Genomic DNA, 18875 nt, shown 5'->3' with positions numbered 1-18875 from the left:
TATACACTGTCCATGCCTCAGATCCATACAGGAGGGTGGGACTGCAGCCCTGTCGACCATGAGCTTGGTGATAGGTTTGAGGGCCTGGTCTTCAAACACTCTTCCTCAGATGGCCGAAGGCTGCACTGGCACACTGGAGGCGATGCTGAATCTCCGCATCAATGTCTGCCTTTGTTGATGAGAGGCTCCCGAGATATGGGAAATGGTTCACGTTGTCCAGGGCTGCGCCGTGGATCTTGATGATTGGAGGGCAGTGCTGTGCGGCGGTGACAGGCTGGTGGAGGACCTTTGTCTTACGGATGTTAAGCGTAAGGCCCATGCTTTCATATGCCTCAGTGAATACATTGACTATATTCTGTAATTCAGCCTCTCAATGTGCACAGACGCAGGCGTCGTCCACATACTGCAGCTCAATGACAGGTTGGGGTGATCTTGGACCTTGCCTGGAGACGGCGTAGGTTAAACGGCTTCCCACTGGTTCTGTAGTTTAATTCCACTCCAGCGGGGAGCTTGTTGATCAAATATGCAGCATTTGATTTACTCGACCAATCCTTCGGAGGATTCGGCTGCTTTTGTATATAAACTTGCATTTGTGTCTTTGGGAATATTACCAGAACCTTAATGTTCAGCCAGTATTTGGGTAGTCCCAATACTGACATTTCCACTCAGAAAAATGTTCTAAAGTCAATGAGGTGTTTTTAGTTGGTGACTGTCCCTTTAAATCCAGACACAGTACATAAGTACATAAAGACTTGATTTCTGATTGTTGTACAACATTTATTCCAATAAAATCACTGGGAATTTCCTTGAAGCTTATCCCACTCAATCACTATAGCTTTGATGGAAATGGGATTTTCACTGAACATTTGCCAAAGTTACAGTAGTGGAACGGGAGACACGCCGAGGAAATTTCTAGGGAATGTTGCACATTTAGATGGTTACAGGCTGGAGGAAGGAATAATTCCACAGTGCTGCGGGATTGGTTCAGCTTGTATGTGACTATCCATTCTTAAATTTGAGTGGTGAGATATTCAAAATCCAGGTGGTCCTGGTAACTCTTTTCCAGGATATAAAAAAGAGCTGTGTGCAAAAACAGAGTCAGCTTGGAAATAAGTGACCAGTTTGAAATTAATGAAAGAGAAAGATCAAGGAATAATTCAGATTCCTTAGGTTCTCAGTGTTGAGAAGTTTAAGAAAAAGAACCGTACTGTAGTTATTTACAAAGTGTTAGCTAAACGATTCGGAGTTGTTTTTTAAAATTATTTATTATGCAAGGAGTTAGGTGGAAGGATGTTTACTGCAAATTTATTACTATTATATGACTGTTTCCTATGTGCTTAATATTTTTAACTGATGTGATGGTTTACTGCTTTCAATGACTGGACTGAGATCTTAGCAGAAAAAGAAAACCCTAAAATGATATACCAGGCAAGGTTTTGCTGTTAATGATCTCGGGAACATTGCTGAAGGCTTATCTAGATCTAAAGGCAAGAATAGACATTCTGCAAGGACTGGGGAATTGGAACTCACTGAAGAGAGTGATCTTAGATGCGTGAGTTAAAATAATCTAGAGTGAGAAGATTAGAAAAGACCCAAAATGTCAAGAGTGCTATACAGTAAGACATTAGGAAATCAAAACCAAACTGTTCAATCTTGCTGTGATTAATACTGTATTTGTTCTGTGCACCTGATTGACAACCTCTGATTACTCGGTGGTTATTTCATATGTTTGTAAATCTAAATGATAACTTACACATGTGAAATGACTACTAATCACTCCCAAGCCTCATATAATGTTCCAGAATGTATTTAAATTTATTTCCAAAAGCTACGTGCCTACAAATAAAAGAACAACTTATCAACTGTGGTGAGCTGCAGGCCGATGATTTATCAGGGCAGGTGAAGTATGAGCATGAAGATATGGCGGATGAGCTAAATAGGTACTTTGCATCAGCTTTCACTTCTGAAGATGATTGTTCAAATAGGATGGAGTTGTTGAACCTGATTCCATTTATCCCAGAGTTGCTGAGAATTGGAGGAAGGCTTTGTAGTTCCATTATTTGAGAGGGAATTGGGCTTTGGGAATGATGGGTTCACGAGATTGATATTGGTTGTAAGAGAGCTGTTAGGCAGCATTATATGGAATGTAATTTATGATCACTGGAAAAGTTTGTGGTTGGTGGAGATTCCCAGCATGGCTTCAGGAAATGTAGGTCCTGCCTCACTAACCTCATTTTAGTTATTTGAGGAAATGCTCAGCATGTCCCAAATTGTACTTCTGTTGATATATATCTGGATTTCCAGAAAGCGTTAAACAATGGACCTGGCACATGGTGAAGAATATCCAGGTTCTGAAAAAGATGCTAAAGAAAGTAACCAGACTGATACCTACCCTAAGAGTTTTTAGTTCTGAGGATAGGCTCCAAGAGTTAGGGCTATCTACCGAGGAGAAACAGGTGAGGAGTTTGACTGGGGCGGTACACCTGTCACACTAACACAAGTGTCCTAAGGCGAGCTTGGAGGGCAGAAACTTCCTGTGGAGCAGAAGGGATATGGTTGAAGTTTTTGGAAGGGCTAGCACTTCGAGCAGTTTAATTAGATATTTGAGATGGATATAAATAGTAGGACTAGAGGACAAGAATGTAAAGAGCTAGTTTAGATGCTAGAAAATATTCAGCTTTGTAGAGTCACCCTCTGCAACAGACAACTTGATTTGGTGGTCAGTATGAATTCAGTACAGTCCTTTAAATGAGATGTTGATATGTTCCTGAGGGAGGAAGATATTTCCCGTTATGGAGAGTAAGTTGTGTGTTTGTAATGATTATAAGGAGCTATGGGCTAACGTCTCCTGCAGATTTGCTTGGTTGCATCATGCATGGTTATATCATGTCTAGCTGGGATGATCCTGATGAGTTTCGTCTTTTAAAATGTCAGCCTTAGATCAGTGCCTCCGAGTCAGAAGGTCAAGGGTTCAAGCCACACTCCAGACATTTGAGTATGTAATCTCGGCTGCCACTTCAGTGCAGTACTAAGGCTGAGATGAGTCGGAGATGCTGTCTTTCAGAAGAGATGCTAAACTGAGCTCCCGACTGCTCTGAGATGGACATAAAAGATCCCATGTCATTAGTCGAATAAGTGCAGGGGAGTTCTCCTGGTCAATATGTATCCATCAACCAACATCACTAAAACAGATTGTCTGGTTATTTATTTCCTTGTCGATTGTGAAACCTTGCTTTGCACAGATTAAGCATGCACCTATTATGATAACAATGAGGAGCATACACAATACCAAATATATAGGAAAAAATAGACAGAGAAGAAAACATAAACACAAACTGATGCAGTGTGACTGCTATACACAGAGTGACATGTACAGAAGTAGAGGAGAATGACGGAAGGAGTGCTTGCGAGATAGAGCCAGACAGAATGAATGAGAGATTCTGAGATAGAGCAGGGAGAAAGTGACTGAGTTATACAGGTCCAGACAGAAAAAGACAGGTAATCGGAAAAAGAGAGAGATACAAACTCAAAAGAGCTTGAGGAAATGAGCAGAAGAACATTTACAGAGAGAAAAATAAATACAAATGTTCCTCTCCTTTTTGCTTATGAACAACGCCACAGGAGCTCAACTAATACGGCGTGGCCAAGATCCAGCCCACAAATCCCATTCCTTTCTCCTTTGCTTTTTGTGTAAAGCTGGAGCAGAAGGTTCAACTCTACTGGGTGCTCCCTGATTGATGGATTTCCCTGAGGGAGAAGTGTTTTTGCACCATTCATGGGACGAATGTTTATTACTCTTCTCGGCCCAGAAACTTTAAGGAGCTGAAGGTTCCAAGTTTCCCAGCTTGGGGAATGGGTGGGAGCTTGAAATATTAATGTATGGGGCGTCTGAAGTTTAATGTATAGGGCATTTTTTGCATTTTTATGGATGGGAGGTTTTGCTTATTTGTTTTGAGGACTTTTTTCCGTTGGGGGCGGGTCCTGCATTTTCATATACGGCTCACATTTCTGTTTAATCAGATGTGTCCCATTCACTGCTTTTGACGTGTATCTAGCCCCAGCTTCAAAACATTGGATATCCCCGAATGAGTTTGTTAAAAACTGCCCATGTTTTTGTAAAAGATTAGCTGCATTGAGTAATGTTAATCGAGGAAGTTTTCTTATTGCGTCTATATAATGGTTCTTGAATCATACAATGAATATTGCACTTGTATGAAGTAGAGTTCAAAAGATTAGTGGAGGAGTTTTCTTTTAATGACAGCAAACTGAAAGGATTTATGCTCTCAAAATTGCTGGTTTGTTTTATTAGGCACATGATTGCATTTTGAAAAGTCACATCCATTTTCTGATGATCTGCATTGACCCAGCTCTATTTGTGCTTGATGTGATGTTTTGATTATTTACAGGTTGCATGTCTGATACGGGTTCCTACAGAAGTTGTCAAACAGCGGGCCCAAGCTTGTTCCTCACTGGGTACCTACAAGGTATTTGTTGACACCATAAGGCAAGAGGTAAGCTTTCTTCTGTAGTGAAGTATGTGATTAGTGCCCTTGATGCAGTGGCAGTGGTCTGATGGATATCTATTTTATCAAATTGAAAGAGAAACCAGACTGCATCGTTTCAGTTATGGCATAAGAGGGAAAGACAGAATAAGACAAAACATCATAGGCTGGATTATCCTCCTGGTTAATTCCCCTTTGTGGGCTGCCCCAGGCAGCACCAAGAGGAAAATGGAGCAGGGAGACCAACTATTGAATCCCAATCCCCACCCCTCCATAAAAAGGGGGGTCATTTTTATCAACTCCACCCTCGCTCCCCCCCCCCCCCCCCCCACTCTCGCAATAGAGGTGGCCATATCGCCTGCCGCTTATGCTTTCACTGCATGTAGATAAGAGCGAATAGGCATAGATTACTGCTCCAGGGATTTGCCCCTCCTATTACCTGTGGTCTGCATCTTTTATAAAATAAAGAGGCATTGCCAGTTGGAGGAAGGTAGAGAGGGCAAGGACAGTCAAAAGCATTTTAATTAGCATTGTGATCTTGCTGAAACTTTACTGTAGAAAAATCATTTCTCTTTAATTTTTTATGCCTTTTCCAACTCCATCTTGCTGAATGCTGCAGCATTGCTGCTGAGCAGCTTAAATTTGTCCACTCATTTTTTTTTTGTGCCCCATTTTTTAAAAACCATCACCTTTGTGGACAGGGTATTACTCGCTCAGTCTCCAGCTGGTGTGTGATGCCAATCACCGAATCATTACACATGAATGTGTGCTGCATTTTATAGGACACCAGACCTGCACTTTTTACTGGTGAAAGGCGGGTGCCTGGATGGTTGTTCTTTGCAGCAGTGGATCATGACTCCAGTTTATGTCCCTATTGCCCCTGCACAGCACTGACACAATGAAACTCAAGCTGCTGTCACACTGTGATTCCAAAGAGCCCAAGGGGGAGCCCGTTGCAGGCTGCCAAAATATACACATGCAGATGATGATAGACATTTTTAGTCAAGATCTGTGCCCGCTGCAAAATCAGTTCTGTCATCTTTTATCCGCTTTTCCAAATACATAAACCCATTCATTCACTCTCCTCCACATTTATCAAGGTTCCCGTTTGAAAAACTTTCTGCTGCCGTTTCCTGCAGATGCTCCCTAACCTTATCCAAATCATTCTGCACATACCCCGTCAGTGAATGACACAAAACCTTCAAGGAGCACAGGCACAAATCTGTGCGCCTGCCTACTATTTTTCACTACCTTTTGTCCCCTTACTGCCCACAGTTGAGTCCGCTTTCAATGTGTCTGGCCTACTTCTGCACAGTGCTTCCTCAATGACTTGGCTAATGCTTTCCATCTGGGGTCTTGAGGCATTTGGGGGCACTTTTCTCCCTTCAGTTGTGGGTCACCTTCCCCTTTGAAAAGAAAGTCAAGAGTGTGAAGGCACGCGACTTCCTTTCATATGGAATGCAACCCAGGTGCCTGAAAACATTCCTTGGTGGGGATACGAACAAGTGCAGGAAATGCGCACATGCATCTCATATTAGTCTCTGACTGCTTTCTTTCATGCTGTGATTTGAGTGAGGGGAGGGAGTTGTTTCAGGGAAGAAAGGAGGTGTGAAGGGTCTTGTGGTTCCTGCGGGAAATTTCAGGAAAGTCATACATATTGTTGACGATGTGGAGGGCAAGATAGGTGGAATTGTGAATCATTGTTCTTTTTTCACATTCTAATAGTGTCTTTGTACCTTGGCTGACCTGGTGAAGTCACTAAACTTCTTCTTGGATGAAGTCGCTTTGTGGGGGTTCCTAGAGTTGGCGTTCACGTGCAAGGTTACCTACTTCCACGGGGCATGCTCCATGGCCTCGTTGAGGCTCCTTCCCTCAATGCCAAAAGCTGGATACTCTTGTTAGATTTCTGACAAGACAACCTCAAATGAAGAATCTGTAAATTCGAGGGCCCTAAAAAAGACCAGCCTGAGTCATTGCAGTGATGAACATTGCTCCTGGCCTGCTCCTTTAGCTTGCTGCTGCCATCCCTTTAATACTGCAACAACACAGCATTTTTGTTCTTCCTCCCCTCCTTCCTGCAAGCAGTAGGCTCCCTATAGAGGGAACAAGTAACACTTAAAGCCCTCCCTGAATATTTAATGAAGATCCTCATGGGGAAAATTGGATGGAGTCATGACAGAGCATTTCTGGTGGTGGAGAAAATCCAGGCTGGTTCTTTTGTCTATGGGCCTTGCTTTATATGTAGTTATATATTCTGAATAGTATTTTCCTTTTTCTCCTAGATATATATATGTATGTATAATAACAAATTAACTGAGTAAAGCTTTTGTTCATGATGACCAGCTTGTGTAATATCAATAGAATTGAAGAAAAAATTGATTTTAATGGCACTGAAAGGAATAGTGATGGAACAAATTCCATTTGCCTTGGTAATGCAGATTCTGATTTGTCTTGTTTATTCTGCAAAAACTCACATTTCTGTTGTGAATTTTGTGAGAGTAGGGCAGTCTGCCAGTTGTTCACATTGCAAAGCTATGTGAAATAGGATTAGCGATGAAAAGTGTGAGGCTGGGATAGAGAGGAACTTTCTGAGAGAGAAAGACGGAGGTAGTGTTCTGGGGAAGAGAATGAGTGAGTCTTCGGAGGTGGAGAGTGGGTTGCAGTTTTGTGTGCAGCAATTGCAGGCAACCTTCACAAACTTCTAGACCTAACCTCATTGACAAATCCATAAGTGCATCATGAATTATTTGTCTGAGCTGTTGCTAGATTGCTCCTGTTGACTTGTATGAAATAAAAATCAAGAGTTGTACAGTGCAAGCCACAAAACGTGGTAAATTATGCAGTTATTTAATCTATACGCACATTAGTCATCAAATTTGCTCCAGTGCATTCTAATGATTAGATTTAACATTTGAAGGATGGGCCTACCCTTTTTTGGCATTTATTTTGATCTATTTCTGTCTGGGCCTTTTGCTTCATAGATCATATTGACAAATTTACTAATTAGATTGAATTTCGTGCACAAATGACTCTGATTATCAAATAGACTTTACAAGATCATCATTATTGTCTGAACAGCATAGTACCATCTGGAGGATGTATATATGAAGAAGATTAGTGTCGAGACAAAGGAGTGTATCTTCTGTGTTGAATTTAGCAGCACTGGGAAATGTCTGAAGGAGCATGTTGAGGGCTCTGTTTTTAAAATCCAGCTCACATAAGGTAAAAAGGTTGTTTGCCAAATGGTTGTAGTTGGATTAGTTTAGTTGGCCTTGATCCCGTTGAGCACAAGTCGACAGCTCAGAAAGCTTGCTCTTAAGCCACAAGGAGGAGGGAGATTAAAGTTTAGGCACATTATTGGGGTAATTTTGAAGAGCTTCAAACACTGAAGCAAGATTTAGGAAGGATGGTTGTTGCCTTTCTTTTGGAATAATTTGGGCCAGTCCTTAATTAGAAACTGGCCCTTCAACAACAACAACAACAACTTTTATTTATATAGAGCATTTAACGTAGTAAAATGTCCCAAGGCACTTCACAGCAGTATTATAAGACAAAGCAGATAAATTTGACACCGAGCCACATAAGAAATTATGGCAGATGACCAAAAGCTTGGTCAATTTTGACAATTTTGGGCAAAGTTTTAATGACTGGAATATCGTTATCCAGTTGGTCAGCGATAGACAATCAGAATTCAACTGCATTTTCCACCACGATGATATCACTCGTGAAATCATTGGCCATTTACAGCACATTTCTCTTAAGAGTGGCATTTATCAATTTGAGACTCCTGAGGATTGTAAATTCATGTTACAGGGTATGCTTACACCCTTCCAAAGATTGGTCACTTCAGAAGAATTCAATATTGAGCACTTCGACTGAGCATTTCTAAAACACGCCTTCTCAAATGATATTATCATCTTTACCACTGTCAAACATCACAGAACATGTCTCACCAATTCATTATAAGCAGTTTATACTTTTATACCGAAGAGGTAAGACTAGAGCACATTTTGAAGCTAAGAAATTTGAATAAACGTAGCTATGAAAATAAATTTACAAAAGTATCCCTAAGCCATCTTTCCAAGATGCTTATTTCTGAGAACAATTTAATAATTTTCTATACTCATAGCAAACACAAGGTTCTTTTAATTGATTTCATGCCTTAACCACAGACTGTGGTAATTCATCGAATACTTCTGCTCTCATCTGTTGGTGCCTTTCCCAATGTTTGAGTGGGTGGGTTCTGCCACCCAACTGGACAAATAAATCTGTTCAAGTCCATTTAACTATTTTCTGGAAGGTTAACTTTTGCCATCAATCTTCCACAATACCATCCATATCATTGAAGACTTGGACGTTATTTTCAGATAGCTTTGGAAATCCTCCCTCTACTTTATCCCTTGACTGTTCGGACATCTTTGTCACTGCAGTTATGTTTGAGGAAGGGGGGCTGGTTTCTTGTGTCTCTCTTGTTTCACGAGTTACATTGTAGTTAAAAAAGGACACATTTTCCCCATGTAGTATTTTTATTTTTAGGGCATGTATAGGGCACTACTACTATTCTCTGCTCCACTTTCCCCCCTCCTCCCCCTGACCGCCCTCATTCATGCTGCGTTACATGTCCACCTGCCTTTCAGTATCTTGTCATCTTTTTCATGTGTGTGTCAGCAGACTACGTGATTGTGGGATAGCATCACAATGAAACCCAACCCAACCCAACCTTATCCAATGTCCACATTTATTTCCAGCAATTATCGAAGGCAGAGATCATGGCTGATTTTTCTTGCCTCCTTCCCAGTTGAAGGATGTGAAGCATATTGCAGCACCTGTACCACCAACTAGTTAATTCGGTGCAGAGCGAAAATTGAACCTGGGACCTTCTGATCTTTATGGGTCAGTGACGCATTGCTTTTACCAACTGAGCTCTTGGAGGGTGAGTGGAGAGTTGCACTTATTTCGCTCGCACCTTGATCCCCACATTGTTAACGGATACAGGGAGGGAAATTGATGGAGAGTGTTTGCACAAAAGCTTGACACGTTGCAGAACTTGCAATGTTTAAAGTCTTTCACCATGTTGTTGCAGAGTCTCTCTCATTAGTTTTGTATGTTGCAACCAAAATCTCTCTTCTCCCATTAATACTGTTACCTGTATCTGCATTTTTCCTGCTCCAAGGCGATCTTGTTTTATAAAGCCTATGCATTGCATCCCTAGGTCTGGAACAGTCAAGATGTTAGGGATTGGATGATGTTGGCTTTGTTAAAACCCTACTATAATCCTGCAGAGGTTGCACTTGGGAAAGAAAATATTGCCAGCCTCTGACTTTAGAATCTGTTTGGAAAGATTGTTCAAAAGTTCTGTTATTGTTGAGAAGAAATGTAACAGTTTGTTGCATTAAATGTTTCAAGTATTGCCTAATTTTATCTGGAGAATTATTGTTACCTTTTCCTTCCCTCCCCAGGGAATTCTCGGACTCTACAGAGGCTATGGAAGTACAGTAAAACGAGAGGTCAGAAAAACCACACATGTCTTTCCTTTAGTTTATAGATTATTCCTTGAAATGTAATGCAACTGATTTTGGTTAATTAGAACCCCACAGAGCCAACTGCTTTCAAAATGTAACAATAAATTGCTGCCATTTATTTCCGCCCTCCCCGCCACAATTGGATAAACCTGTCTCTTCATTCTGTGTGTGAATTTACAATGGTGGAAATTGATAGATATTATAGTGTGCTCTCTTTATGGAGCCTGCTTGATGGATATTTGCTTAGTGTTGGAGCACGTGTGCTTGAATTTTTATGGTGTTTATGCGTTTGGTGGTGATTGTTAGTTGTAAAAACAGCATTGGGCATGAGTGTGTCAGTGTAGAATGCATTTTCTGACCTTGTAGAATTTAAAAGATGGTGGAATCAGTCCATTTGCTGCATTCAGAATTACATTTCATAAACTTAATTTGTTGCTAATTTTATAGGAAGGGCCACGAAGGAATGAATGATTGGATTTGAAATTTTGAATTTTGTAATCGCTATTTTCGTAAATGAAAATCTAAAACCGGGTCGATATGATGGTCAGGATAAAAGTAATTTTGTCAATGTTGGACGAGATCATAGTCCAGTGATGTTAGATAAGGTGCAGAGTGCATTAGATACCAAGGATCAATGCAGTTGGTTCTGGGAAAGGGGTAGTTACTTTGCTGTTGGTTGGTTTTGAAGCAGACTGATTGCATTTACTAATGCTCAGCGACAGACGAACTCTGCCTGGTTGTTCTTTTGGCTGACATCAGGGTGTGGCAGTTTGGTTCCTGAACCTTGTGGAAAAGCCTTTCTGTTATATGTAGAAAACAAAATTATAAGAAAGAATTTGCCTTCAGATAGAGTTTGCGCAATCTCAGTGAGCAGCCAGTGAAGTACTTTTGAAGTCTTGTAATGTAGGCAAATGCAGCAGCTAATTTGTGCACAGCAAGGTACCACAAACAGCAATAAGATTACTGACAAGATATACTATGATGTAAAATGGCAAAATAATTGCTTAGAACATATCAAGGAGCAAATACTTTACATTTCATGGACTCATCTCCAGAGTTACATTCCTCTTTAAGTACAATAGATTTTGTAAATGAGTGGCAGTTGCAACTACGTTTGAAGATTAGAGTAATTTATAGTTGGTAGACAACCATTTTGCACTTGTGCCTGTGGGAATTTTTTGATGCTCTTCACAATTTGCTGACTGGAAAAAATCCATTGGATTAGATATTAAATATGACAGTCTATCTTTCCACTGTATTTTTCAATATCTACTCACCTTTACTTTTACTCACGTCAAGAATCTCATTAATTGGTTACATAAAGTTAGTGGCAAATTGCGTAAACAAGTAACATCTGGCATATAATCACTAACTGGAGCCTACATTTGTCCTCTGAGTAAAAGGAAATGACTTCTACACCAGAATGAATGTTAGACTAATGCGATGCAAGTAATTTGCATAAAGTTACAGATGTGTGATTTATTCATCCGAATTTGTGGCCGTACACTTATTCATGCTGTTTGGTAACACTTTTACTCCATGCTTACATAATTTCAAAATAAATTGAAATACTTTAAGCATTTTGAAGTTAATTGTAGACAGGTGTTCTGTGGTAAAACATGATATTGACATTGATGAATGTTGTAATAGTCACTGTACTTGACACCACAGGTGTGAGTAAGTTGGGGAAGTATTTTCCATATTTTCACAAATGGAATGTAACTTGCTGTGAGGACTAACTGGTGGCCACTCCAGCAACAATACTATTTCATTGTTCCCCTAATACTAAGGGAGTGTGGCACTCTCAAACTGATATTCAGCATTGCATATCCGTGAGAGTGACGATACCTTGAAGGAATGCAGTCCCGAGCTTGGCACTGTGCAAAGGACTGGACAGAGGGCCCGGAGGTGGGTGTGGGGTACACCAAAGTGCAGGAATGCAGTAGTAATTGGGGATTCGGGAGGACAGACAGACAGGTAGTTCTGCTACCATTAACATGAGACCCATATAGTATTTTGCCTCTTTGGTGCCAGGGTAAGGGACATCACTGAGAGGGTGCAGAATGTTCTGCAGGGGTAAGGGGACAAATCAGAAGTCATGAGCCATGTCAGAATCAATGACATAGGGAGGAAGAAGTCCTGCAGTCAGAGATTAAAGAGCAAGCAAGGAAGTTAAAAAGCTGGATCTCAAAGATAGTAGTCTCTGGATTGTTTCCCATGCCACGTGCTCGTAAGAGTAGAAATAGGAGGATATTGGCAAGTTAATGCGTAGCTAGAGGCATGTTGCAAGAGGGAGGGTTTCAGATTTCTGGGATGTTGGGTGTTCAAAATGGACGGGGTGCACCGGAACAGATCTGGGACCAATATCCTTGCGGGCAGGTTAACTAGTGCTGTGGGAGAGGGTTTAAACTAATTCGGCAGGGGGTTGGGCACCAAGTTCTAGTATTAAAAAGTAGAAACAAGGTGCACAGAGGACTGGGTGAGACAGGTAGAGTTGGAAACAACACCGAATTAAGTGGGATCATAGAAAAGACAAAGAAGATCTCAGTTAGGTTTGGAGTGAATGTGTGTGTATGCATGAGTATGGTTAATAAGGTTGAGGAGCTGCAGGTACAAATAGCCACATTGGAAATATGATGTAGTGGTGATAACTGCGACCTGGCTCAAAAAAGGATTGGGTGCTTAATATTCTAGGGTACAAGGTATTCAGGAAAGAGAGGGAAGGTAAAAAGGGTGAAGAGGTAGCAGTTTTGATTAAGGAAAATATTGCAATGCTAGAAAGAGAGAATGTCCTTGAGGGAATCAAAGACAGAATCTATTTGGTTGGAGTTGAGCAACAATAAAGGAACTATTATGCTACTTGCTGTATTTTATAGGCCATCAAATACTGGAAGGGAGACAGAGGAACAGATTTGCAAAGAAATTACTGAGAGGTGCAAGAACTATAGAGTAGTGACAATGGGAGACTTTAACTACCCCAATATTGAATGGGGCAGTGATTGTGTTAAAGAAAGAGAAGGGGAGGAATTTATGAGGTGTGTTTAGGAGAATTTTCTTGATCAGTATGATTCCTGCTCAATGAGGAAGGAGGCATTGCTGGATCTAATCCTGGGGAATGAAGTGGACAATTTCGCACTTAGGGAGCATCTCTAGAATAGTGATCATGGTGGCTGAACTTGGTGGACTCACCGCCCGCTGCCACCGAGTTTTCTGGGCGGTCTCCCCTCTGAGTGAGTTTCGTGGAGGCTTCCCGCCGGCGGGGAGGGAAAACTGCCGGGGACCGCCTGCTGACGTCCGCTGGCGCACAACTCGTGTAAGTGTCCTCCCGCCCGCTGAGCTGCCAGTTTGGTCCGGGCGGGAGTCCGCTGCAGCAGGGGACAGGACCGCCGTGTGGAGGCAGGTCTAACCTCAACGGTAAGTATGAAGACCTGCAAAAAAAAGTTAGTAAACTTTTCTTTATTTTTTTTTCCAGCGATTCAGGTGGATGGAATCCCCTGAAGGTTTTCCAGTGTTTTTTTTTTCGTTATTTTGGGGAAATTTTTATTTTTATCTGTTTCCCCCCTCCCTGCGCCCGACTCAATCCTCGGTGGTACTTTGCCGAGGATTGCATTTGCCGCCGAGATTGGGAGCTCCCACCCGCTGCCGCCCTGATTCATGGCGTAAGTCCTTTTTTTGCCCCCGGGCGGTCTTTCCAGGACTTTTTCATGAAAGTTCTGCCCAAAGTACTGTCAGGATCTCAGTGGTCCTTTGGGCTGCACTTGGGCAGAACTTAGTTTCTACCAAGTTCGGGGCCTAAGTATCGTAAGGTTTAGATTAGTTATGGAGATGGACAAGGAGCAATCTAGAATAAGAATACTTAACTGGAGCTGGGCTAATTTCAGCAAATTGAGGAGGGATTTGGCCTGGGTAAATTGGAGTCAAAGACTAATGGGCAAAAATGTAATGGAGCAATGGGCAGCCTTTAAAGAGGCGATGGTTCGGGCATATACCAGGAACATGTCTGCAAGGGGGAAAGGGAGGGCAACCAAAGCCAGAAGTCCCTGGATGACAAAAAAGTTAGAGAATAGGATGAAGCAGAAAAAAGTGGTGTATGACAGATGTCAATTTGATAATACAAGGGAGAATCAGGCTAAATATAAAAAGTACTGAGGAGAAGTGAAAAATAAGAGAAACAAAGTGATGGTACTAGAATAGATTGACGGCTGACCTCAAAGGGAATCCAAAGATCTCCTGTAGGCATATAAAGAGTAAAAGGATTGTCAGAGGAGCAGTGCGGCTAATCAGGGAGCAAAATGGAGAACTATTGGTGGAGGCAGAAGGTATGGCTAAGGTACTAAAAGAACACGTTGCATTGGTATTTACCGAGGAAGAGGACTTTGCAAAGCTATGGTAAACGAGGAGGTTGAACATAAGAACATAAGAAATAGGAACAGGAGTAGGCCATACGGCCCCTCGAGCCTGCTCCGCCATTCAAAAAGATCATGGCTGATCTAATCATGGACTCAGCTCCACTTCCCCACCTGCTCCCCATAACCCCTTATCCCCTTATCGTTTAAGAAACTGTCTATTTCTGTCTTAAATTTATTCAATGTCCCAACTTCCACAGCTCTCTGAAGCAGGGAATTCCACAGAATTACAACCCTCTGAGAGAAGAAATTTCTCCTCATCTCTGTTTTAAATGGGCGGTCCCTTATTCTAAGATCATGCCCTCTAGTTCTAGTCTACCCCATCAGTGGAAACATCCTCTCTGCATCCACCTTGTCAAGCCCCCCCATAATCTTATAAGTTTCGATAACATCACCTCTCATTCTTCTGAATTCCAATGAGTAGAGGCCCAAACTACTCAACCTTTTCTCATAAGTCAACCCCCTCATCCCCGGAATCAACTTAGTGAACCTTCTCTGAACTGCCTCCAAAGCAAGTAAATATGGAAAGCAAAACTGCACGCAGTATTCCAGGTGTGGCCTCACCAATACCTTGTATAGCTGTAGCAAGACTTCCCTGCTTTTATACTCCATCCCCTTTGCAATAAAGGCCAAGATTCCATTGGCCTTCCTGATCACTTGCTGTACCTGCATACTATCCTTTTGTGTTTCATGCACAAATACCCCCAGGTCCCGCTGTACTGCGGCACTTTGCAGTCTTGCTCCATTTAAATAATAACTTGCTCTTTGATTTTTTTCTGTCTGGTTGGTGGGATACTGGCTGAGATAAAAATAGATAAAAAAGGCTGGTGGTACTTAAAGTGGATAAGTCACCTGCTCCAGATGGGATGCATTCCAGGTTGCTGAGGGAAGCAAGGGTAGAAATTGCAGAGGTGCTGGCCACCATTTTCCAATCCTCCTTCGATACAGGGGTGGTGCTAAACGATTGGGAAATTGCAAATGTTACCCCCTTCTTCAAAAAAGGGAGAAGAATAATCCTGGCAATTACAGGTCAGTCAGTTTGATATCTGTGGTGGGCAAGCTTTTAGAAACGAAAATCCGAGAGAAAATTAACAGACAAACATGGACTGAAAAGAGAGCCAGCACAGATTTATTATGGGTAAATCGTGTTTGACTAACTTGATTGAGTTTTTTGATGAGGTGGATGAGGGCAGTACAGTTGATGTTGTATATATGGACTTTCAAAAGCCGTTTGCTAAAGTACCACAGGTTGGGCTTGTGAGCAAAATTGAAACCCATGGAATAAAAGGGGCAGCAGCAGCAGCATGGATACAAAATTGGCTAAAAGATAGAAAACATAGAGATGTCGTGCATAGTTGTTTTTCAGACTTGAGAGAGGTATACAGTGGCGTTCCCCAAGGTTCAGTACTAGGGCCACTGCTGTTTTTGATATAAATGACTTGGACTTGGGGCTATAGGACACATTTTCAAAATTTGCAGATGACACGAAACTTGGAAGTGCAGTAAGTAGTGAGGAAGATAGTAATAGGTTTCAAGAGGACATAAACAGGCTGGTGGAATGGCAGATGAAATTCAACGCAGAAAAGTGTGAGATGATATATTTTGGTCAGAAGAATGAGGAGAGAGAATACATGCTAATAGTACAATTTTAAGTGGGGTGCAAGAAGAGAGAGACCTGGGCACAAATTTTTGAAGCTGGCAGGACAAAGCAGTGAATAAAGCATATGGGATCCTGAGCTTTATAAATAGAGGCAAAGAGTACAATAAAGAAAGAAAAAGAAAGACTTGCATTTAAAGGGCATCTTTCACGATCAGCAGACGTCTCAAAGTGCTTTGCAATCAATTCAGTAATTTTGGAATGTAGTCACTGATGTAATGTGGGAAATGCGGCAGCCAATTTGCACACCGCAAGCTCCCAGAAGCAACAATGTGATAATGACCAGATAATCTGTTTTTGTTATGTTGATTGAGGGATAAATATTGACCAGGACTCCCCTGCTCATCAAAATAGTGCCATGGGATCTTTTATGTCCACCTGAGAGCAGACGGGGCCTCGATTTAATGCCTCATCCGAAAGATGACACCTCTGACAGTGGAGCACTCCCTCAGTGCTGCACTGGAGTGTCAGCCTAGATTTATGTGCTCAAGTCCCTGGAGTGTTACTTGAATCCACAACCTTCTGACTCTGAAGTGAATGTGCTACCCACTGAGCCACGGTTGACAAAAGCCAGGAAGTTATCCTGAACCTATGTAAAGGTTTTTTTGCTTTTTTTTCTCCCATGAGAATTTTTCATTCTGCTTGGGTACAGCTTGTAGAAAAAGCCAGGTTTATCAGCATTTAAGATGTCTTTGTGCTTATAATGAGATCCAATTTTGTGAACTTTTACATGCACCCAGCTGTAAATATTTTCTGTGTAGGCTGATGTGAGATCATCCACTTTGGACCTATAAAGGATAGAACAGTGTGTTTTCTAAATGGTGAAAAGCTAAAAACAGTGGAAGTCCAAAGAGACTTTGGGGTCCATGTATATGGAGCATTAAAATGTAATGAACAGGTGCAGAAAATAATCAAAAAGACTAATGGAATGCTGGCCTTTATATCTAGAGGACTAGAATAAAACAGGGTAGAGGTTCTGCTGCAACTGTGCAAAGCCCTGTTTAGACCACACCTGGAGCACTGTGAGCATCACACCTTAGGAAGGATATATTGGCCTTGGAGAAATGCAGCATTGATTTGCCAGAATGATACCTGGACTCCAAGGGTTAAATTACAAGGCGACATTACACAAACAAAGGTTGTATTCCCTGGAATTTAGATGGCTAAGGGTGATTTGATCGAAGTTTTCAAGATATTAAGGGGAATTGATGGGGTAGATGGAGAGAAGCTTTTTCTGCTGGTTGGGGAGTCGAGGACTAGGGGGCATAGTCTGAAAATTAGAGCTAGACCTTTCAGGAGTGAAGTTGGGAAACACTTTACACGCAATGGATGGTAGAAGTTTGGAACTCTCTCCCGTAAATGGCAATTGATGCCGGGTCAATAGTAAACCTGAGATTGATATATATTTTTAACCAACGGTGTTAGGGATATGAAGGTAAATGGAGTTAGATCACAGATCAGCCATGATCTCATTGAGTGGCGGAACAGGCTCGAGGCGTTAAATGGCCTACTCCTGTTCCTATGGGGTAGAATTTGGCCAGTACAGATTTCTGGCAGAATCACCAGAGGTGCGCCGCTTTCGTCTGCCTCGAAGTGCTCCAAAAATCTTCGGGCCGAGTTTGACCGCTCCCCAGCCTCTCCTCGATGGTGGCGTAGCGTGGCCACTGGATTCAGGGGCGGAGCCAGGTCCCAGTGCTGAAAACAGTGCCGGGACCTCTGCACATGCGCGCTAGAGTGTGCGCGCATGCGCAGTAGCTCCTTGCCCCCAGAATCTGTGAGAATGTGCTACAGGCTGTGTGGGAAGGGCCGAAGCGCGCCACCCCTATCCCTAGCCGAATGGGCTCCCTCATCGGCGGCCCGCTGCCTTCCCGGGCTGTGTTTTGGTAGGACTTCTAGTTTTTATTTGTTATTGATTGATTGCTTATTACTTTGGTCTTGGTGCTTTAGGTGCAGGATTCCTTCTATTTTTTATTTGTTGATTAATTGCTTATTACTTTTTGTGCTTTGTTTAGTGTTTTGTAAGTCTTGGTGCTAGGTGCAGATCCTCTCAGCTTCCTTGTATTTTTTATTATTGAATGCTTATTTTTGTGTTTTTGTTTAGTGCTTGGTGCTTTAGAATGTACCTACCTGCGCTGATTTCTTAACTCTTCGCAAGGGTTTTCTGTGCGGCCACAAGTGGCCACATACGCTGGCCTAAGTTAGTTTGGAGCAACTATTAGCTGTCTAAACTTACCTAAATGGCCAAAACAGGCACAGATGGCTGGTAACGTCCCCTTTTGGGGAAAAAAAACTAAACTTAAAAAAAAAAAGTCCGAGCTAACTCACTTACACTGGCGCAAATTAAATGTGCAGAATGGGGATTTTTTTAAGATACTCCAGAAAAATCAAGTTGCTCCAAAAAAAACGGAGCAACTCCTGGGGAAATTTGAGCCCATATGTTCCTATGTTATGTTCTTTGTTCAGATTTCTCTCTCTCCAGATTCTGACACGGTGTGTGGGTGGTGTGTGTGTTTCGTGGGTCCTCATGCTGTGGCACATATAAAATTAACAAGTACCCTCTGATTACCTCCTATAGTATTTAGGTTTATGTCGAAGATGTAATGTGCTGAGGCACCATATTTATTTTCAAGGCAAAAATGAGTGTCCTTTTTCTCCTCTATTACCTTCCAGAAGGTGACACCAGCTATTTTTTTTCAACAAAAAGGAGTAAAATCCTATCTCGTACTTATTTTCTGCCTCACTAAACAAGTGTTATTTAGCCTACCTCCATCTGGAAGCAGGAAAAGGG

At 41.9% G+C, this 18875-nt stretch overlaps 1 protein-coding gene across 1 annotated transcript in view; it reads left to right on the top strand.

Moving 5' to 3' along the window:
- Window positions 1–18875, top strand: part of slc25a26 (solute carrier family 25 member 26) — a 320181-nt gene that overhangs the window by 67555 nt on the left and 233751 nt on the right. The window contains exons 4-5 of the mRNA XM_070895207.1: window positions 4407–4511; window positions 9962–10009. Coding sequence (XP_070751308.1) covers window positions 4407–4511; window positions 9962–10009 — 153 coding nt within the window. The remainder of the gene's footprint in view (window positions 1–4406; window positions 4512–9961; window positions 10010–18875) is intronic.

This window comes from Pristiophorus japonicus, chromosome 12 (assembly GCF_044704955.1).
Source record: "Pristiophorus japonicus isolate sPriJap1 chromosome 12, sPriJap1.hap1, whole genome shotgun sequence".
Lineage (NCBI taxonomy): Eukaryota > Metazoa > Chordata > Chondrichthyes > Pristiophoridae > Pristiophorus > Pristiophorus japonicus.
The sequence above is the reverse complement of the archived record's forward strand: the minus strand, read 5'-3'. Positions and strand labels throughout refer to the sequence as shown.